This window comes from Amblyomma americanum, chromosome 1 (assembly GCF_052857255.1).
Source record: "Amblyomma americanum isolate KBUSLIRL-KWMA chromosome 1, ASM5285725v1, whole genome shotgun sequence".
Classification (NCBI taxonomy): domain Eukaryota; kingdom Metazoa; phylum Arthropoda; class Arachnida; order Ixodida; family Ixodidae; genus Amblyomma; species Amblyomma americanum.
The window spans coordinates 155,671,340-155,694,336 of NC_135497.1; the positions used below are offsets into that span (position 1 = coordinate 155,671,340).

The 22,997-nt window shown below is 44.3% G+C and overlaps 2 protein-coding genes across 4 annotated transcripts in view; one reads left to right on the forward strand and one right to left on the reverse strand.

The window, feature by feature from the left end:
* The window catches only part of LOC144113996 (uncharacterized), a 64,973-nt gene extending 52,556 nt beyond the window's left edge, over nt 1-12,417 (forward strand). For both annotated transcript variants that reach the window (XM_077647417.1, XM_077647418.1), the window contains exons 8-10: nt 5,702-5,750; nt 6,831-7,007; nt 12,060-12,417. In XM_077647417.1, the coding sequence (XP_077503543.1) occupies nt 5,702-5,750; nt 6,831-7,007; nt 12,060-12,194 (361 nt within the window). In that variant the 3' untranslated portion in view covers nt 12,195-12,417. The remainder of the gene's footprint in view (nt 1-5,701; nt 5,751-6,830; nt 7,008-12,059) is intronic.
* A 1,093-nt stretch (nt 12,418-13,510) lies between these two features.
* Maf1 (repressor of RNA polymerase III transcription Maf1) overlaps nt 13,511-22,997 on the reverse strand; it is a 28,737-nt gene continuing 19,250 nt past the window's right edge. For both annotated transcript variants that reach the window (XR_013310931.1, XM_077647419.1), the window contains 2 exons: nt 17,004-17,087; nt 13,511-13,975 (listed from right to left, as the gene is read on the reverse strand). Coding sequence is in view for 1 of the 2 variants with exons in the window: in XM_077647419.1 (XP_077503545.1) it covers nt 13,954-13,975; nt 17,004-17,087 (106 nt within the window). In the remaining variant the exon portion in view is untranslated. The remainder of the gene's footprint in view (nt 13,976-17,003; nt 17,088-22,997) is intronic.

The window sequence follows — 22,997 nt, forward strand, 5'->3', positions numbered from 1 at the left end:
GCACTCTTTCAACAAAGCCAACCTCCTCATCCTCTATGCTGGCAGCCAAGGCTTCGCTGTGATGGCATAGCTAACTGCATTTCATTGGTCTATCTGTGCGGTTCACAGATGAGTAACTCAGACGTCTTGTCGTCAGCTAGTTGCTCTCACTCTTTTTCGTTGTTCATTATGCCGCAAAAAGAAAGCATATTTTAGATCCATGCTCTGGTCCACTTGTCTCCGTGTGGTGCTGATACTACTTTGCCTTTTGTTTGTCATTCACTCTCATTTCGTCCTATTTCACTGTGAATGCGAGCACACTGTCTCGTTGGAAAACTTCACGCGTTTCTGTGCCCCCACCCTCCAGTATTGGTAATAGTGTTTCACACTTAGTGACGCCGGGAAGCGAAAAGCAAGAAAAAATATCTGGCAAAGAGGGCCTTGACGTAGGCATCAAGTGTGCTCCATGCTTCCTTCTAAAAATGCGAGAAAGGGAAATTTCGCTTGCCCAGACAGGTGAGCGAAACTGACTCAGAGAGGGCACAGCAAAAGGAAGCATGGCAAAATCACTTGATTGCAAAAGCTGCAATTCAGTTATTAATGAGTCTTTAAAAAAAATTTCATCTGTGCATTCTCAAGGTGAGGCATGGCAACCACCAGAGTTGACAAATTTTCGACCGTAGGGCAGTCAGGGGCTCTTCAAGCACAATGCATGTCAGCTCAAACAGTCAGTGAAAATGCCTGAAGTTCAGCTGTCACAGAGTGAGTAACAGATAAGAATGAAACCAGTTCTGATCAAGAATTACTAATTCCTTACTGTGTGGACAGAACTTTCAGGCATGAAGAGTCTGTGCAGGGCAAGCGATGAACGACATTTATGTACTGTAAAATAATGTGTTCTAATAGCCTCAAAGCACAGGCAAGACTTTGCATAGCAAGGACTAAAGTCGGGACTAAAGTCTGCCAACAATATCGAGCCGCCGCGGTGGCTCAGTGGTTATGGTGCCCGGCTGCTGACCTGAAAGACGCAGCTTCGATTCCAGCTGCGGCGGTTGAATTTTGATGGAGGCGAAATTCTAGAGGCCAGTGTACTGTGCGATCTCAGTGCACATTAAAGAACCTCAGGTGGCCGAAATTTTCGGAGCCCTTCACTACAGCGTCCCTCATAGCCTGAGTCGGTTCGGGACATTAAACCCCCCATAAACCAACAATGTTGTTTTGCTACCACTAAATACAGCATACAAGCCAGACTTTCATCTGCACTTGTGTGGTCTTGTGCCACCCGTATGACAGAGCTGCCACCTTCAGCTGCCGCTACTGCGTCCATGGGAACGTCTGTCCCCAGTAATACTTAAGGGGGGACACTGGTCTTTGGGACCAAAAAATGACCCAAAAATCAATTTATTAAAAATGACATTTTTGGAGCCTATGGCTATTATTCTTCAACACTACCAGTTTTCTCCTACAGGAAATCTGTATTCTGACCATAATATTAAATTTAGATCACTGTGTGGGCTCAATTTGCGCACGAGCTGGTGATTTAACACCATGAAAATTTTTGACACCTGGCTGTCTTAGTGCGTCAATATCTCAACGTCTAGGACAAATAGACATGTCATATTGTTCGCTAAGGGAAGCTGAAGGCACAATGTATGCAATAACTGAAGCACAATTGTTCAGTCACTCTTCAAAAATTTATAATTGTGCAAAGTTTATCTGTGCATGGTATTCACACTTTGAATGCTGCTATTCTAAGTACTGTAAAATTACTAATGAGGGTAAAATGAAAAAATTGGTTTGATTATTACACTCTTTACTCACCATACTATGTAGCCATAGGTTAAAAATTATTTCTTATTGAGCCATTTTTTTATACCAAGGTACTAATAAATGACTAATTAAAATTAATTATCTTGGGAACTGACAAAGTAATTAAAGCAATTTTATATTTGAAATCAGTGTAAAAAACTGAGTAAGGTGATAGTTTCATTAGGATTGGACTAAAAATAAGGAAAATAGGTCTAAGACTTAAGCTGGAAAATGAAACCAATCAGTGTTTGACTGAAATCTTAATGACAGGCTTAGCATTTGGTCTGTCAGTGGTAAATTTCAGGTAATAGCATAAGGCTGCACTTGGTTTCATACTAAGATTGCTGAAGGGAAATCTGATGCGAAGGCCGCCGCAGTGGCTGAGTGGTTATGGCGCTCGACTGCTGGCCCGGAAGACGCGGGTTCGATCCTGGCCGCGGCGGTCGAATATCGATGGAGGCGAAATTCTAGAGGCCCATGTACTGTGCGATGTCAGTGCACGTTAAAGAACCCCAGGTGGTCGAAATTTCCGGAGTCCTTCACTATGGCGTCCCTCATAGCCTGAGTCGCTTTGGGACGTTAAACCCCCATAAACCAAACCGAACCAAATCTGATGCGGTGATTTGCAAGAGCTGCCATTATGGCACTTCATCCACCTTGGGATTGTTAAGTAGGATTCTTAACACTTCACTTTAAACTCCAGCGATTTTTTTTTTTTTTTACGGCACTCAGCTAATGGTCGCTTTATATTGCTCAGGGCTTTAATTTGTGTACACTACATCATTTTTTTAAGTACTCAAACTAATTTTTAATAAAGAAATAACTTTGAACCGAAACTGCAGCGTGCGGCCCAGAGGGCTGCCTTGCGTGACAGCAGTGATGGCACCACTCTTTGCAGGCGAGCGACATTTGTGCGCTACGCTAAGAGCAATAGGTGACAGAATAGCACGTACGAAGACAGACTTCGAATCCACAGTTCTTTCTCCGACAGTACAAATGGAAAGTGCATAGACAACTGTAGTATAAATGACTTGCTGTTTACAGGTGACCTACCTACCGCCTGAGACAGGCCTTGATTGATCAGGGCAACGCCGCGTGAGCGCAGCACGTCGCTCTTTCTTCTAAACCTTGAAGGCTACCTTTGGGGTTTAAGAAATGAATGATTGAGTGTTGTTAGCAAGGGGTGCAGGAAGGGCCAAAAGCAGAAAGCAAACTCATGGCTAAAAACTACCCCATAAATGCTATTGCTGGTCACAAAAAGGTATGAGGTAAATTGCTTGGTGTGGCTGTTTCGGAAAGATTACAGTGGTAACCTGCATGCATACCTAACATGGCGAGGAAAGGTGAGCAAACTTAGTACAGCTAAAACATTAGTGCTACAAGCTTTTCAAAGCCTTCGCTAGATTCTTTGATGCTATTTAGGCATGCTGACATCCTGGTGCAACCAGTGTATTTTGTTAAACAGCAGTATTGAGAGTACGAAGGTGACTCTTACTGAGAGTCCTCACTAGATTTAATAACTATAATAACAGCAACAATAGCATTGAGTCAGGTGCAGTTTCCTTTGCGCCGCCGTGGTGGCTGAGTGGTTATGGAGCACGGCTACTGGCCCGAAAGACGCAGGTTCGATCCCGGCCGCGGTGGTCGAATTTCGATGGAGGCGAAATTCTAGAGGCCCGTGTGCTGTGCGATGTCAGTGCACATTAAAGAACCCCAGGTTGTTGAAATTTCCGAAGCCCTTCACTACGGCGTCTCTCATAGCCTGAGTCGCTTTGGGACGTTAAACCCCCATAAACCAAACCAAACCAGCAGTTTCCTTTGCATGTGTAAGGTCCCCGATACCCGCCTCAGCACAAGTGAACTTTCTGTAGTTTAGCCACAAGTATTGTTGCTCCTGTTCATTAATTGGAGTAATTTACGCAGTCGGTGTTAATAACTAAAATAAGACACCTATGTGGTAAAATTGCCACTGCTTGACTCCTTTTCATAGCTGTCCCCTCGAGAAATAGGCGGCTTTCCAGGAGAAAAAAGAGCTCACATTTTCAGCCAGATTATTGAACTGGAAATCATACCTTTCCAGCCGGTGGCACATTGTCCAACGTGAACAACCTCTTGCAATAGTGTTGCGAAACCGAACACTTCCTTTATATAAATACGTTGTCTTTGTAGCACTCCCGCGTGAAATTTTTCGAGCAAACATGCACCCTTGGAGTAGAGTACCAGTTAAGGTGCTGAATAGCATAAATCCACTTGTTGCAAAGCGCATTGTCGCTTTGCCAAGGCACTCCCATAGTCTTTCCAGAGCGATTTGCATGCATTCCAAAAACCCACAACACACCACTCACCACAATCTCCTCACGAAGCGCAACTTGCAAACTGGGAGCCAAAAACTGCAGCCAAGCCCACGAAACCTGTTCGCTGCCATTAACCAGACCACTATCCATCTGCTCCTTGCCAGGCCGTGCCAAGTGAGGCGTCATTATGCACAGGGTTGACCATAAAAATCGCCTGTCTGACAGCACCCATTGTGAAGATGGGGGCTTATGCTTTAAATAATTTTGCACGGAAGCTAAACGGTTCTGAGCTGTGTCAACTGACACACATGATCTTGACCTCGAGAAGAACTTTAAGTACAAATTTCACTGACATCTGTGAACAACAAAAAATCACCGAGTTGCCCTTTAATGCCCAGCGTCACGAATTTGCCATATGCTGCCATGGGCTTGTGTACAAAAGCTTAGTACATATCCTCAGTAGCCAGCACTTTCTGGTTAATATGTTTGGCCTCGCTGTGAGCAAGCTGTGTGAACAAAAGGGGGGCCACGAATGTGTTGCCTCCAGCCAGTGGCCAACATTTCCTTGCTCATTTTCTGAAAAATGCTGCGGGGAAGTAGGGAAGCATTTAGAGGATAAATGATTCTTTACTAGCCACCACGGTGGCTCAGTGGTTATGGTGCTCGGCTGCTGACCTGGAAGATGCGGGTTTGATCCCAACAGCTTTGGTCTCATTTCAATGGAGGCAACATGATTGCGGCCTGTGTACTGTTCGATGTCAGTGGACGTTAAAGAACCCCAAGTAGACAAAATTAATTGGAGCTAGAGTCTAATACAATGTCCCTCATAGCCAAAGTCTCTTTTGGAAAAAAAATTCTTTACTGTCGCTTGTCCTTCGATTTGGTCTTTCACACAACTGCACAAAATGGACCAAATGCTAATTGTTGCTGACATACAGATTTCTTAAATTTTAGCAGTGCTAATAAAACTGATATTGGCTTTTGAATGTGAGAACTGTGGGTACCATGATGTGGAAATATAATTTTTTTTATTACTTTATAATTTGGGCAATAAAGGGTTGAGGGAACCTGAAACAGTGCTCACTGAAGTTAAGAAAAGTTGGACGTCCCTTTGGCTGCTTAAATAAAGCTTTTCAGGGCCAAGTTGTCAGCACATACATTCACCAAGAAGTCATTCTCAATGTTCTTTTGAACACTACTGTTCACTTCCTGGCAAAACTTGAAAGAGGACTTTTGGCTTCAAGTAACAAACAGCATCTATTGTTACTCATACAGTTAATGTACTGTCTAAACAAAAAAGTGTGTGTAGATTAGCCATTCACAGCCATTTAGGTAAAGCCGTTGAAAAAGTTGAGTTGCTTGTTTATATAGTTTGTGATGACACCTTGCACCACGAGAAGTCTTATGTACACGGATGCTGTGGCACGGAAAATGAACAGACTGGAAACAAGCCACAAGGGCTTGTCACGTGAATCATTAAAATTCATGTGCTTCCCTTGACTCTCTCAAGTGTAGTACCAGACTGTCCTCTGGTATTCTTAGTAAAAAATTCTGTGACTATACTGCAGCAGTGCTGGTGCTGCATTGCAACCAACAATGTATACCATCATATTTTGCAGGTGGAAGTTTAATTTTGAAGCTTTGCAACTACGAGTCGCACCATTTCAAGTAAGTGATAACGAGACAATTTTACATTTAACTTAACATTCAGAATTTGAATGTTAGGTTAACTGCAAAGCTAATGTTCTTGTAGCATTTAAAGGGCCTCAGAAAGGGGCTCTCAATAATGTTGTGCTATCCCTGGGATGTTAAAGGGTGCTGCTTCACAAATATCCTTCAGCAAGAATTCTTTAAATGTGTTTTGTGGAAGCTGAGTTATATGCAGCCAAAATTTTAACTTCGCATCTTCGCGCCTTTCCCTTTCCTCTCGTCAATTTTCGCACGCCAAAACACCGGTGCTCCGCTGGTGCCATCGCACGCGGAGTGGCTGCAGCCTTGGTAGCTGCGTGATGTGTGAAGAGTTGGCGCAGCGAACCAATGATAACCCCCGGCTGCTGACGTGACTTGCACGACATGACGTAGTATGCCGGGTTTTGCGCAAAAGCCCGGCATTGCTGGTCACCGTGAGGTGCGAAAGCGGGAATATTTAAAAATGTATTGTAAATTTCCCGCTTGGTTTTGAGGTCTCGTACGCAGCTTGAACTCTCGGTGGCCTGTACTCTACATATTGCAAGCATTTTAAAGTCAGGCTCGTACACTCTTTTCTGGGGCCCTTTAAACAGCAAATTTACACTTTGCCTTGAACATGCATATGCTTGGTTAGTTATTTCTATGTTTCACATGTAGCAAATGCTCACTTTGGAGAGCACACTTCCTTGATGAATGACCGGAGCACTGGTGATCAAAAGGTAGCAAGTTGAAGCAGCTTTCACAACTGGCTTTTTGTTTATTGCAAACTGGTTTGGCAGTGTTCACACTTGAGAACAGCGAAAGCGAAGCACTTCACTGCTAAGATACAGGAATGAGCTTAAGAAACTCATTGTCTTAAAATAAGCTGCATTTGCACACATCGAACAGGCTTCTGACCTGCAAATTTACAAATCTCGCATCATGAAGCATGTACAAGTATGAATACTAATTTTGGTTTGTAAGTTTTTTTTATTAACCAGCGACTTAGCACATGGTTTTGCACACTTTTTCCCTGTCCTGTTGGTCTGCGTCTAAATGCATGCTTTTTGTCGAATATAGGGTCAGCTGGAACTTTATGAAATGGAGAAAGAACTTCTTGAAAGGCGGAATGAGGCCACAGAGAGTGAGCTGACCAAACTACACCGGAAGGTGTCCGAAATGATGGGCCACCAGAACCACAGACAGAAGATTCACTACTTGTCCAACCTGCTAAAGGAACGCAATGAGTACAAAAAGGTTTGTGCATGACAGCCTCCTGCATTCGCAGCATGTGGATCATTATCCTGAATAATGCAATATTCTACTTTCCCCAAATCCCAAGACAGAGACCTTTTCCATACCTAATCACTTTTTATGGACACACACAGATCTGTGATGTAAGCAGGATCCGGTGGCGCCACTGTCGCCGAGTGCGGGTAACAACTGGAAGTGCAGCCCAAAAGAACGCATGTAAACAAAAGCTCTCAATGTAATTTTCTGGCTGCACAGTGCACTTAAGAGATTGTCTTTCATTAAAAAAAGCAGACTACATCCTAGAAAGGAATGGGAAAGTGTACAAGGTCACATCAAAGCCAATGTTTTTTTAAAACATCACAATATGTGCTTGCCAGAGACATTTTACAAATCCACATTCCTTACTATAGGCTCTTATTGTATTTCATTAATGAAAGCAGATCTCATTAGGAAAAACCTTAAAGAAAATTGCACACAAGTAGGTAACGTCTACTCCAGCACATCTATAAGCAAACCAGCATATAACCAGCGCAACCAATCAAAATAAATGAACAGTGGCTAAAATAGAAACCAAAATGTATTCTGGTTTCTAAAAAAATAGAAACCAGAATGTACACAAATTAGAAAAGAAAATTAGCCACGGTATGCCTGGAGTGGAATGACAAAGCAAGGGCCTGGGCGCATGCACGGCTTCATAGTTGCACTGTGCAGTAAGAAAATTATATTAAAAACTTTTCTTTACATGCACTCGTAAGAGCCGCACCCCCAGTTGTTACCCGCACTTGCTGATAGCGACACCACTGGATCCTGTTTACGTCACAGATGAGTGTTTGTCCACAAAAATGTAATTAGGTATGTACTCTTCTGACGGAAAATGTCTCGGTCTTGGGATTTGAGAAGTTAGAGCAGCGGAGGGCATGTTTGCTGCTTTTGCCTCTTCATTTAGGCACTCCAGCAATGCTCAAGAAGCTACAAGTTTGAGTTTTGATAACATTGTTGGAAACAAAAATAATGCAACATGTTCTTTCATATTCTTTTTGCCTCCTTCTAGAGACTTGTTTCAGGAGTTTTAAGAAAAATTGAGGATGGGGTTTTTTCTCTTGGATTTTTGAAAAACACTATACTATATTCATAAATGCCAGATTTAGGGCAATACCGCTTGTACTTCCCTTTATTGTATGACAATGAAAGTCCGTATGCTCATTTAGCACCTCGGTGTTTATCTTTTGTGCAAATTTGAAAGAGATGTGCTTTATACTTGCGGCTAAAAAAATTCATAAAAAAAGCCTCATTAGAGACTTGTGTTGTTTTGAAATTTTTCAAGTCGCAACTTCTTCACAATGGCGGAAATAAACCTGACATGTTTTTCACGTGGACTTTTAGCGTGCAAAATATATCCATCATGGCTTTCATATCTCGATTCTTGCGTCATTGCAAATTTGCGAAATTGAGAAGTTTGCGAAATTGAGAAGTGTGTGCAAGCGCTGCCTCTGCCACGTCATTTGCAATTTTTTCTCCTGAAATATTAGCATTTTCACAAAACAAAACTCACTGCTGTTGCCATACTGAATTATGTGTGCACAATATATATAATAGTTAAAAATATTACAAATTTGAAATATTTGGGCAGTTTGATCTCTATGGAATCATCCCCCCAATAACTTTCTTATAATGTAGCCTTTGCTTTCTGAATTGCCTTAAAGGAGTATAGGCACCTAATTTTAGTGACTTTTCCTTTCCACGATGATGCAGAAGACACTACTATGTCTTGGTTATGACCGCTAAATAATTTACAATCAAATTTTTCTGCCGTGCTGTTTCGATGACTGCGAGGTCAGTGTGCTTATAGGTCACATGAAGCATAAAAAAACAAATATAATCGCTGCTTCTACATTCGTTTTCATTCCGGCTCTTGAGGCTGGCTGGCTTTAGCAAAATAGTGAATTGAAAAGATAAAGGGCGATTATATCGCAGTTTTTCATGCCTCACTTGACCTATAAGCACACTGACGTGGCAGTCATTGTTCAACTGTTGAACAGCAACAGCATGAGAAAGAAATTTGATTATATATGATATAGCGGTCGTAGGAGAATACCATGTGATATTCCATGTATAATAATACCTTACGCATCATTACAAAGAAAACATGCACCCTAATTTTAGGTGTCTATCTATACTCATTTAATGCTTAGTGCAGCAACGGAGCATATGTGTCCCACTTTCTTCAAGGGCCGGCAAACTGAGAATGATGCACCTGCGTACCATATTTTTGTGTGCAGAATACTACCGAACTATCACAAGCCATTCAGTGCATTTTATACGTTACTGTTAGGCTTCCTTCTTGGTGGGAAAAAGTTATAAAAATGAAGCTTTTGAGACTCTTCTATAAAAACTTTATTTTTCTATTCGTTCTATTTTAGAAAACAGTATTTTTTCTAAAATACTGTCAATACTTCTTGAAGCAATTTCCAGTTCTAATAAATTTCTCTATGCAGTAAAAGCTCGTTAATTTGGACTTCAAGGGAGTGGAAAAAATATCTGAATGTCGAATGGCCCCTCAAGAGCCAAAAACCATTTACATGAAAGCGAAATTTATTTAGTGGGAACCTGGGCAGGCTTTATCTCCTTTTAAGAGGGTTCACCAGTGACAGTGTTCATAGGAAATACATGGGAACTTTCAGAAGCTGTAGCGTGTCTAAAAATGGCTCGATTTTCATAAGGTCTGTGGAAGCGTTTTCTTCTTTAGTGAATGCAGGAAATGTTGCGGGCAGATATTATTTTTTGTTTCATTTTTTTACAAATCAGAGGTAAATATCCAGAAAAATGGCACGTTTAGATACGTCGGTCTTTCATGTCATCTCGTAAAAAAACTAAGCCAAGTATCAGAATTTCGTCTGCAACATTTCCTCCCTTTTTCTTTCTTGATTGTCAAGCCGTAATTTTCAACCATATCGAGCTTAGTATTTGCGTTTTACAGGCTCTGAAAATTGTGCATTTTCTGCGGGGATTTGAAATTCGCATCAAATTTAACTAGCGCGAAGTGGCTCCATTTGGCATCAGAATATTTTGTCGCTACTACACTCTACCACCAACCTCTTGGTTGTCTGTGTTCGTGCATGCAGGTTTTTACTCAGAACTTGGAAGGACTTGAGCTCTTTCTTTCCTTTTTTCTTGCTTGGGCTGTATTCGGAAAGGATTTCTGCTTTTCTTTTTTGCTCGAGCTCTTGGTGCAGAAAGGTGTGTTGTCTTCATTACGACACAGTTTTTTCAGTCATGCACCCTCTCTCCCCACAGACCGTCATTCTAAAGTGACAGCGCAGCTCTGCGTGACGCACTCTGTGCAGCTCGCAGACGTCAAGCTGAACAAAACAATTCCCAGCACTGTTTGAAGGGCGTGTTTGTTTTACTCATCTGCTGAAAGCACAGATAGGAGCTTGGAGAGTAACGTCGGCTGTGCTCTAAATGCGCATTAAAAATTGGTGCTGCGTGGCACGGAGATCCGGCCGTTATATTTTGACAAGGTGAAATCGACGGCAGCAGCAAGGTGGCGCTGCACAAACTTCAGTTTCGGTTGGCTTGTTTTAGCTACCACGGCTTGTTTGCACTAAAACAAACTGTGATTTAAAATAATAAATAAAAAAAAAACAAGTTCTTCATTCAGTGGGAATCGAACCCTAGTCTTCCGCGTGTGAAGCGAGTTCACTAACCACTACGCTTCGCAGCGCGCGGGTTCTGCCGCCTCTAAAAAGGCACCTAGGGAAGGATAACGTTCGCAGCGATCCTAGCGGAAATTACCCTTTTTTGCCTCAATTTTGATACATAGGCGGCATAGGCGTTTGACACACTCTATCTTCTAGTTCACTGTACTAAACCATACCAACACCAAAACACTAAGGACTGAATGGGAGAGTGAAAAAACTGGGGAGGGAGCGGCTTCATGAGCGCTTGGCTTGCGAAGGCTGGCTGCTTGGCATCGCGCTCCCTCCTAAGTTTTTTTTTTCCTCCATGACCGTGGCTGTCAAAGGCACGAGAGTTGTGGTTCACCGTAGTTGTGGCTTTCGCGTGCTGCCGCCGAGCGCTGTAGTTTTAGCAGTTTTAGCACGATGGGCAAGCACCTGAATATCTACAGCTACAAGGCTGGGAGTTTGCTGTCGAACACGGCAAGCGCGCGGCAGGCATGAAATTCGACATGGCCGGTAAGTGCGTCCGACGATGGTGCAACCAAAAGGATGCATTGAGAAACACAAGCTGCAAAAAGCACGCTTATCCGAGGCAAGTCATGCAAGTTTCCCGAACTGGAAGAAGAGCTGCTCTGCTAAGTGACGGAAGCGCGGAATGCATAAACGGCTACGCGTTGACAGCGGGTGTGCTGCGCGACTTCTTATGGGATGAGGGTGCACCGGAGCACAGCATCAGCTCGGAGACGGAATACACCGCGAGTGGCGATTGAACATAGAATAAATGCCGCTGACTTCCTGGCTGGTGTGCTTCTACTTTAAAAAAAAATTTTTTTTTGCAAATCTCGTGTATGGGCCGGGCCGCACCCAGAAAATTGGCCCTCAAATCGAGAAAAGAAAGTGCGGCCCTTACATGCGTTTATACTGTATATGAATATCTGTACGATCGCCTGTCAAGCACGTCATATCTCGACACGATGCCCCGAATGAATTAACGATGAGAGACCTGCAGCGTCTAAATAAATGAGCTTCCAATGCCAGACTTGCATGGGCATTTGGCGGGACTCCAATGGCAGTCCGAATTATCCAAATTGACGGTTTTACTGCGTCCAAAAGACTACGCACCACATTTGAGGTCTTTTTATGAAGTCAATGCTACAACTGTGTACCCCTTGGTCTAATGGCATATTGGAGGGCAATTTTAACATTTGTATGCATGTTAGAAATGCACACAGCTTGTGCCTCATAAGGGCTAATACAGCTCTAAAATGCCAGTATTTGACTGAAGCTGGAATAAGAGGTTAGTGCCGAAATAATGATATATATTCTCTGCAGTGAGTTTTCACTAGTAGTACAGAACCCTTTTTTTTTCTTACAGGAGGTGTACACACTTCACGAAAAAATGTTGAAACAAATGAAAGAAATCAAGAAGCTTGAAGTGCTGCTGCAGCAACGGGGCCGCAAGTCGGTGCTGGAGCTTTCAACAAAAGAGAATTTGGATCCACCAGCTTGATTTTGCATTTCCGGATACTGTCTCAGTGCTGGAGCTTTCAAGGAAAGAGAATTTGGATTCACCAGCTTGATTTTGCATGTCAGGATACTGTCTCGCACAGCATGCCTTTGGATAGGAGGAGGGGGGCATTCCTGTGCAAGACAATTGTGCAAGGCAAATTGTGATGCCTTCAGAGCAAACTGTATATTTCAGTTTTAACCTATAAACTTACACCAATCAGCCATCTCAGTCTTTGACATTGTTTGAAACACTACTTTTACACCACAAACCCTAAAGCAAACACACTTGCCTGGAAATTAGCGACGAGAATCTCCAAGAGCATTTAGGAGGTGGCTTTGTTGCAGGTGAAAATTTGTTTGCAACAACACCGTTCTCATGTTTTGCAGTAGAACTCAGATGCTGAGAAATAAGGTGGACATGGGAATTTGAACTGTTCAGTATAAAAGTGCCCAGTAGCTAGCACAAGCAAAAATAAAAACAATTATAGAATTGTGCAAATAGTTGCATTTCGAGCCCCACCGCAGTGGCTTGGCCGTTGTGGAGCTGGGCTTCTCAGCCAGAGGATGCAGGTTTGATGCCGGCTGCAGCAGCCGTTTCTTGATGCAGACAAAACGAGTCACCAGTGTACTGTATGTTGTCAGTGCACGGTTAACTCCATGTAGTCGTAATTAATTTTGTCTCCTCCACTCTGGCATCCCTTGCAGGCCATGTGTCGCTTTGGGACACTGAACCGCACAATATACAATTTACTTTCCATCAATTACCCAAGCTTTCATACTGCAGACTTCATAAGCTGCAGCACATTTCTGTGCTGACACGCAGAGAAATAAACACAATGATTCCAGTCTTTTATTTCACTCTGGGTTAAATAACGGTACAAGCACATTAAAATTGAATGCCTTCAAAGTGCAGACATCCTGCTGCCCACACTCTATTAAATAAAGAAAATAAGCAGCGGCAAATGCTGCCTTTTTGCTATATGAAGTCAAAGAAGGGCACTGAACAAATGGCGGCTTGGCTACTACTGTTTGTACTGCCTATGTGTAAAGCATAGAACGTCTGACACTGGGCTACATGGAAAAAATGAACCACGTACTTGACAAACACTCAAATCCTTTTGGAGGATAATTCCAGCCATATGCGTACACATAAAAGACATAATTCACATGCAGTCATGATGCAGCCGGCTCAAAACATGTCTAAAAATATATCGTACATCGGGAAGTGAAAAACAAAAAAGCCAGAGCAAAATGTGCTCTTTAGCCAACAAATTATTGCTCAGGTATTAAGAATATTAATGAACTCAAAATACCAAATGCAGCGAAATAAAGCAGTTTTTTATTCTTCCGCTCAAGCAGCCCTCACACAATAGGATGAAATTTCAAAGCACTTGCTCCAGCCATGTATAAACTGTACAAGCACCCAAAGGCAAAACGTAGGGAAAAGCAAGAATTGCAACACTAAGGTACAGTTGGCTTCATAAGATGCAGGTACTATGTGTGACATCGGACATAAAAGTTTTTTTGGCTAAAATATTAGACTGTACAGTTTAAAATTTGTGCGTGTGATGAGGTACATAATATATTTTTATGTACAAATTTTTAAAAGTACCATGTGACTGGCCAATTATGACTTGTGCGCACAAGTGGAAAATGCAGTGAATGAACATGTGCAAGAACGGACGGGAGATTCTGACGATGTGCGTGGTCTGAGTTGCATGCGTGCTGCTGCTGTGGTTTACGAAGCTTGAGGGGCCTTCTCAAAATGCTTCTTGTATGGCTCTGTGGGAAGTAACAAAGAAGCATTTGTTCATGACACGCAAAATTGGAGAATATGTTCATGCATGTGTGAAATGAAAACGTTTCCAATGCACAGTTTATTTACTGCAAGTATTTAATACCTGACTCGTTCATTTGCGTACACTCTTGTAAGTGTATAACCGGGTGTTCCAGCGAACACTTTTAAAAAATTTTAAAAATAGGCTTTTTGGGGTAAAAATATGGCTTTTGTGGCATAGTGCTGGCAGACAGCAGAAAACCGGTGAACCGTCTTTAATAGTAAGCTGGTTAACTAATTTTTAATAATTGAGTTTGTAACTAGTAGAGTTAGGCACCTGTTGCAATCGGAGATTTGTAGCCAGCCGTTACCAATAGCCATATCAGTTTTTAGAATTTCGAAAACTCTTATTACCCTTGGCGCTGTGGCTCGAGACAAAATTTGGGTTTTTCGACTAGTTATGTGCACTGGAGGGGTTGCTTAGCCTGCATGCATGATGTAGGCAAATCTTGTCCAGCCACAACGGCGAGGCTAGCCGAGTTTTCAAAATTATAAAAACTGACTTGGCTATTACCAACGACCGGCTACAAATCTCTATATGCGACCAGTTTCCTATCTGTGATAGTTAAAAAAATTAATCAAATTAGTTAACCAAACCAGCTTACTACTAAAGAAAATTCACTGCTTTGTGTTGTGTGTTGTCCGCAAACACTGGTAATACTATGCCACAAAAGCCATATTTTTACACCAAAAAGCCAAATTTTTGAAAATTTTCGACTCTTCCCTGAAACACCTGGTATGTATGCTCTGCCCTGTTGCCACTGAACTGGGGTTGAAGGCTTTCAACCTCAACTTCCCCCATTTTTCTGAACGGACAGAAATATACGTGCTAGACCAAGTTTAATTTTAATTAAAACTATTGTATGAAGACTAAATACTACACACCAACAATGTGCTGCTGTACTGTAATATGTCCTCTTGCTTCTTTTACACAGAATGAGGCACACAACACGTCTGTCAACTGCTACCTACAAGTGCTGTAGCCACAAACCATCTCGCCTATGTGGGCAATGCAATGCATTGTTGCATACCACTTTGTCTATTGTCATGCAACTGTGCTCTTAGCATGATCTGATTTGCAGTTCTGCTGTGCTTCAAAGTATGCATGCATGTGTTAGCTAGCCACTTTGTATGCAACCAGTCGCTACAAATCTTCACTGCAGAAAGCACTATGTGCAGCACTGCACACTAACTGGGTACATACACAGGGCTTCCATATACTAATTCCCTGCTTACCAACTGTATGTCTGTTCAATTTGGCTGTACTCGCTGCACTAGTTCGAGTAGTGCAGCACACTTCTGTATTAGGTTTTTTTAGTGCCACACACACCCCCTGCACTTCCGTGTTCACTTTGCAAAAGTGCATGAAAAAGTTCTTGGCTGGCCTGCGCTCGTCAAAGTGAAAGTACGTCTGTTGCACAGCAATACAGTGACAGCCATGCATAGGTTGGAGAAGATATTACTGCCACCTCAGTTAACCAGTGGCATTTTTTATTTAATAAAAAAAAGGCGCGGATAGCTGTTCATGGCATTGGGACTGTTGAGCAGTAAAGTCGAGCCTTAGTTCATATTCATAATTCATATATGTGTAATCTATTTAAGCGTATATAACCCACCTGTGAATATAATGCCAGGTGGGTGAGTGGGAGTCATGGAAAATAATAAAATGTGACCTCCACCTACCCAAGCCAATTACAGCTGAGGCAACACTTCCGAAATGTGCGCGACACCATCAAGTGCAGCAAAACCTCCAAAGCATTAATGCATGCTGTCTCCAACACAGCAGCAGCCCCCATCACTGCTGTGCCATCGCTGCTTCATGTTTTGTGCTGCCCTGTTCTGTGCCCGTTCGCCCTTTTGCTTTCCTTTCCCTACTCCACTCAATTCTTTTAGTGCCTTCTCTTTCTCAACGGTCTGCACTGCTTTCCTTCCATGTTCATGGCCACCCACTCCTTTCCTCATGCGTGCTCCCCTTGCCACAACCCAAGTTCAATAAGTTGGCTTCTCCTAGTAGCTCATTGAGTCCGGCGGTGAAGGTCACTGTTGCTATCTTCAGCAGCGAAAAAAGAAAACTGGAGGAGTCATTTAATCTCCGCTATAAGGGTATGACGCGATAGCGTCAATGCCCATATTTGTGGAATTGGTCATTCTCTACTATACATTCACAGATTGCTGGCAGTCTTGGTGCAGTGGTGCTGCAGTTAAGCAATGCGCCACTGCCCTGCGATGGCAGGTGCTGCCACTGGTGGGACTTGTAAGACCCAGGTTGCTGTTCTCTCGCAACCAATTATTAATTGAACTACACCTGCCACAATGGCTGGTTCGCTCATAATCCGGTGGGCAGGTTGTGACGACATCGCCAGGTCACGTGACCTAGGGTGCTTCTCTGGGAATTTTTCGCTCATGCTGTCGTCCCCGCCAATGCCTGGTTTTCCGCTGAACGGGACCCTTAACACTATTGCGTAAAAAATCGCATTATATTTGCACCTTGGATCTAAATTAACACAATGCTTTCTGAAACCGATAAACTGAGAGAAACTTGCATCACATTCACATAAATACAGCAATATCAAAACATGCATTGGCATTGTTCGGAAAAACAATTTCCTGGGGGCTGGACACTTTGTTACAATGCACCGAGTACAATTTCTCTGCGCGGTCGGCTGCTGGTGGCCACTGATGAAGGTGGCACATTGCTGGCAGCAATTTAGCAGCAACGCCATGGCAGACAACCAGGCCTGTACTCGTTCATTTTGGAAGCAGCAGCTTCATAGCCAGTAACCTGCCACCACTGCCTTTCTGATAATAGTAAGCTGAGATGGCAAACTCATGGCCGCTACACATACTTTGCATCATGCTATAGCTTCTGTCTGTCTGCATGAATCATACAACCTAACATATCCTTCATTACAGTAACCCTGTCCAAGGCAATTCTTCACTCATACCTAAACCAAAGAGGGCAATAAACCTAACCTGTTGGGGTTGGCCACAGACTCTTCTTCGAGCTCCATGTTCATCTGCTCCAACTCGTCACAACCATACTCAGAGCTGTTGGCGCTGCAGAAAAAGACCAAGAAATGATGCAGGTCTAAAGAAATTTCTGGTTATGTCCAAATGGCCAAAGCACAAATCGTGAGGGGAAATAATGCTGGGGCAGAAGTACACTGGCAGAATAACTAAACAAACAAGTTTCCAAGTTTTTGCTACATAACTTGCAACTAGAGGTGTTTGCAATGAGCTGTTATTTTTTTTTCCCCAATTAATTTAAAGGAAACGCAAGCACTCTCTTCCACACACATTCTGTAAATCTACAGTACATCTTGCAAACAGTAAAAGTCAAGCAATTCCTTGTACCCCAGCATGAGCATGTTAAATGCACTTAAAGATGCATGTTACATAAATTCTTTTAACCCTTGGTGCAGAGTTTAATCTTCTTAATTTCATACCATCATCTTTACAAGGAACCTCTCATTCCCAAGTGTCAGCCAAGGTTGTTTATAAAAATAATACATGGCATTTTTGCCAGCACACATCATTTTTGGCCCAAACTAGTTCTGGCTATGGGCCCATCAAATTTTGATGTATGATTTGCGTGTTCAATAAAGCAAATATCAAATCATTCAATCAAAACCTTGTGTTAACGAAAGTACACCCCATCAAGGTCAGCTTTCACAGATGCGCAAGCTGACAGTAATACAACTATTGTCCTTTACGGAAAAGTGGTAGAGATGCAATCATTTCGGTCAGTTACTCAGGTGCAGCGATTGCCAATAAGCCACTGTAAGGCTAATCCCACCTGTACATTTACACCACCACCTCCCTCCTTCACTCCTGAGGAGGATGTATAGTGGGTGAGCATAAAAATGGGTCAGGAACTTTTCAGACAGTTCTGCATGTCAGCAGAAAGCAACTGCTAGCTCATGCTGACCTTGTGTGATTACTGCAAGCAGCATTCCAGACTATGGCATAAAATAAGACAGGAGAACTGATGGCCGATAAGAGCAGGCGACTAGTCCGGTTCTAGCTTCTTTGTGGTGTCACCACTTAATCAGTAACAAAAATAGAGGCCGCTGATTAATCAGTGGCCCTCACCTGCCTTACTGGCTGTGTTTTGGCAATTCTTAGCACTGCTCACTCCCTTCTCACCGTTGATCAATTTCTGCCCCAACCCCAACAGACTAATCAACATCCCCACCCTGCTCCTCACATTGCCACTTCATTTTGCGACAATGTCAATAAGGGGTGCATTGACTTCACAATGACTGCGAGAAGGTGAAAGGGGAAAAGCATACACAAAGTACATGTCAGCAAGAGAAGGGGAGCAGATGAGAGCACAGAAAAACAGTAGTGCCTGTTGAATGCATGGCAGCACACTCGAGTCGGTGTTCCTATCATAGCCTATGATCGAGGCTAAGGACTGGTGAAGAAGGTGCAGTGAGCCACATGTGAATCGAGTAAACTTCTCTTTCTGATGTCCTTTTGTTTTGACCTCTTCTAGCTTATAAAAGCTCCATTTTCAGTGAAAGTAACCCTTGGTGCACAGTTTAATCTTCTTAATTTTGTACCATCATCTTTACAAGGAACCTCTCGTTCCCATGTGCCAGCTAGGGTTGTTGTTTATAAAAGCAATAAATGGCCTTTCTGTCAGCACACATCATAACCTTGTGCTCCCATAAGCACACCCCGTCAAGGTCAGCTCGCACAGTGATGCGCAAGCTGATAGCAATACAACTACTGTCCCTTATGGAAAAGTGGTAGAGACAGAATCATTTAAATCAGTTCATCACTGCAATGTGACAACTGAAAAAACAATACACCTTCAATTTGTTGGTTTGGTTTTGTTTATGGGAGTTTAATGTCCCAAAGCGACTCAGGCTATGAGAGACGCCGTAGTGAAGGGCTCCGGGAATTTCGACCACCTGGGGTTCTTTAACGTGCACTGACATCGCACAGTACATGAGCCTCTAGAATTTCGCCTCCATCGAAATTCGACCACCGTGGCCAGGATCGAACCCGCGTCTTTCAGGCTAGCAGCCGAGCACCATAACCACTCAGCCACCGCAGCGGCTTCAATTTGCTCCCTTTAAGCTTTAAATCATTCATTTCCGGAAGTGAGCACATACTGAAGTGCTAGCTTACACTGAATACAACCTTGAAACACACATACAACCGTGAAACACACATGATGAATGACCAGTGTTCATCCTGGTTTTCAGCACTGAAATACAAGGGTTTTTGAGGTCAATGAACTAAGTAGCTTATCAAGGGTACATTTTCTATACAATTTTTTTCACACAACAGAAATGCAACTTTCACTGCAGGATGAACTTCAACCAACAAAGACATACAACCTAAGTTGCTTTTAGTCTCAACTTACATGCCAAGTTTCTTTCGTTTCGAGCTCAACACTGATGATGGCAATACGAAGTGCCTTTTCATTAAGTAGACTGTAGGACTTATTACTTATTATCCAATCAGGCCACATTACCTGCTGCTTTCTCAGCATAAGCATCTGCTGAAGCACTCAACTCGGCAAAATTTGTTTCCAATTTCCCTTCAGACCATCAATTTCTCCACCACAACGAAAAGCTTTTATGTATCTGCTGCTTTGCACTCGGAGCCTCCTGCTTCTTTTAAGTTTCCGAAAAAAAGTAGTCATACTGCCTTGCAGAAGCTATGGATATCTGCAATTCCCTTTTGATCTGCAGATTAAAGGGACACCGAGAACAATTCTATCCAGTTATTTTACTCAGAAAGAATTGGTTCTCTGGGTCTTTCTGGGTAGGTACGCATTTGACTTGCAGCAAAAAGCCCATTTATGGCTGAGAAAATGAAATTGAAAGATATTCCCGCCACTCAATTTGAATTTGCGATGTTCACACCAAGAAGGACTGGTTCCCACCGTTTTGAAGAGAATGCCAGAGTATCAAAACCTCTGGGATCCACGCTGAAATTCGGTGTTGAAGCATGCAGTTTACTTGCAGAACTGGCCTGTGATGGCAACACCTGGGTCGGCATAATAAAACGATCCTTCCCGAATCAACTGTATGTTTGAATGTCATGCCCTTCGCCACTTGAGGAGTGTCTGGACATTTAAAAGTGGCATGGAATCTGTTTGGAAATCGTTATATTATACCACCCGTGTATTCCGTTTCTTGTCTTTTCTATGTTATAAAAGCTCCGTTTTTGATGAGAGTGGTCTGTTTGTCTACAGAATGCCGCAGTCTATGGATACAGGCCAACTTCAATTTCTCCTATAACCTGAAGTGTCCCTTTAACCCTGTAATGCTTGGTGTAAGGAAGACGACGAGCATACGCGCGAGCCGCATGGCCATCGCCTGGTGCACGTTCCTGGCTGGACTAGCTGACCTCTGACTGCTGTTGGCTCTGCTCCAGTTAAGAAGCTTCTCGGAATAAACCCCACCTTACATTTGGTGCAGGTGCCGGGTAATATCCTCTCGCCCTGGAACTCCGCAACCGAACGCTACCCCCTACCGCGATGCCTAACCACCAGGCCGTACAAGTGAGCCCGGCCGCCGTCATCTGTGCTGGTTCTCTCCGCCAGCGAGACCCCGCTATCTTCAGTGGCACGGACAACCATGATGTTGAGGATTGGCTCACATCGTATGAGCGGGTAAGTGCATACAATAAGCGGGACACGGAAACCAAACTGAACAATGTGATTTTTGGCGAATCTGTGGTATCGGAACCACGAGGCGGACATTACATCATAGTCTGCTTTCAAAGCAAACTTCTCAGAGGTATTCGGCCGCCCGGCAGTCAGAAAACTCCGTGCCGAACAGCGCTTGCGTGCGCGGTCGCAGCAGGTAGGCGAGAACTTCACGAGTTACATAGAGGATGTCGTCGATCTGTGCAAGAGGGTGAACGCTCAGATGTCCGAAGCCGACAAGATCAGGCCTATTCTCAAGGGCATTGATGAGGACGCCTTTCAGATGTTGTTGGCGCGAGACCTGCGCACCGTTGTGGAAGTCGTCACCCTATGTCAGAGCTTCGACGAACTACGCAAGCAGAGGGCTCTGACACGCGAACACACCAGGAACGTCGACTCGCTTGCTGGCCTGAACGATGCAAGAGACCAGTCATCGCTCCTGCCGCACATCAAGAAATTTCATCCGTGAAGTTGCTCGCCAGCTCTCGCTTATTTCACGCCACCAAGAGCCATCATCACACATAACTCCGAATTTGCGGCACATCATTCAAGAACAGGTCGCTGAGGCTCTCCCGCAAGCCCCTCAGCCCACACCTCCCACGGCCCCGCTGACATATGCGGACGTTGTTGCGCGACCTCGTCCACCTACCTATGCTCCGCTTCCTGGTCCCGTTCAAGAGCCCGCTGCTTTTATTCCGCCGCCTGCTCATCTGCGAACCTCCTGGGGCATGCCTGATAATAAGCGACCGCCTGCTCAACTGGGAAACTCCTGGCGCACGCCTGACAACCACCCGATCTGCTACTTCTGCGGCTTGCCAGGTCATGTGGCGCGGCTTTGCCGTCAACGCATGAACGTCTCACGAACACCTCCTGAAGTTTCCGGTTACTGGTCCCAGCGTCAGTACTCAGCTCCTGCTGAGCCGCCCCTGAGCTGTTCTCTGTCTCCTGAGAGCACCTCCTTCTCTGGACGCCGTTCGCCTTCTCCACGTCGGCACTCCACTCTCCGATGCGACGGCGTCCCTCAACCACTCAAGAGGAAAACTAGGTGCCGCAGTTCCAGAGCCAAGAACTGCGCAGTCGTCGAAATTTGAAAGGCCTCGTTTGTCTGCCGCTACTTTAATTGAAGTTTTTGTAGAGGGCGTGTCTGTGATGGTGCTTGTCAACACCGGTGCTGCGGTTTCAGTCATGGATGCAGCACTTTGCCGATCTTTGAGGAAAGTGAAGACGCCCCTTTCTGGCCTGTCATTACGAACTGCAAGTGCGCACCTCATCCAGCCGTTAGCAGCGTGTACTGCTCGAGTAGTCATAGAAGACATTTTATATTTGGTTGAGTTCATCGTTCTGCCGTCATGTTCGCATTCGATCATCTTGGGCTGGGACTTCCTATCGCTTCACGACGCGGTCATTGACTGTGCTCGGGCTCAAGTAGCGCTCTCAACGTTGCCGAATCCCTTGCCAGAGACTGAAATTTGTGGTGCCCCTGTTTCTGCCAAAGCTTTTGTCGCCGACAGTACCGATATTCCTGCGCGCTCTTCCGTGATTGTGCCTCTCTCCTGTGCTTGTGTTCGTGATGCCAGTGTCCTCTTCACGCCGTCTCCTACTTTTCTGCGTCGCCATTGCCTGCCGCTGCCTTACGCCCTGTTCACTTTCTCCAAAGGCCTCACCGCACTGTGGGTCTTCAATCCGTTTTCAAGCCCCTTCACTTTGCGTCGTGGACAATGTGTCGGCACCGTGCAGCTCTTTGATTCTGCCTTCGACCACACCAACGATGTCGCAGAATCACCGCCGGTCGCCATGGATGCCCTCAGCTCACCTACTCCTGCGCCCGCCCCGTTGTTGACCGACCGACCTATTCCTTTGATCTATTGACGCCACTCTACCTCCAACTCAGCGAACCCAGCTTCTTGCGCTTCTTGAGGAGTTTCGGTCCTCCTTCGATTGCCACCAACGCGTTTTGGGGCGCACGTCGACTGCTGAGCATCGCATTGACACCGGCGTCCATGCCCCTCTGCGACAGCACCCATATCATGTTTCCGCCACTGAACGACGAGTTATTGAAGAACAGGTAGACACCACGCTTCAGAGCGGCGTTATTCAGCCTTCCACCAGCCCCCGGGCCTCTCCGGTTGTCCTCGTCGAGAAGAATGATGGGTCCGTTCAATTTTGCATCGATTACCGCCGCATTAATAAGATCACACGCAAAGACGTCTACCCTCTGCCCCGTATTGATGACACTCTGGGCTGTCTACAAGGCGCGGAGCTCTTTTCTTCCCTTGATTTGCGCTCTGGTTATTGGC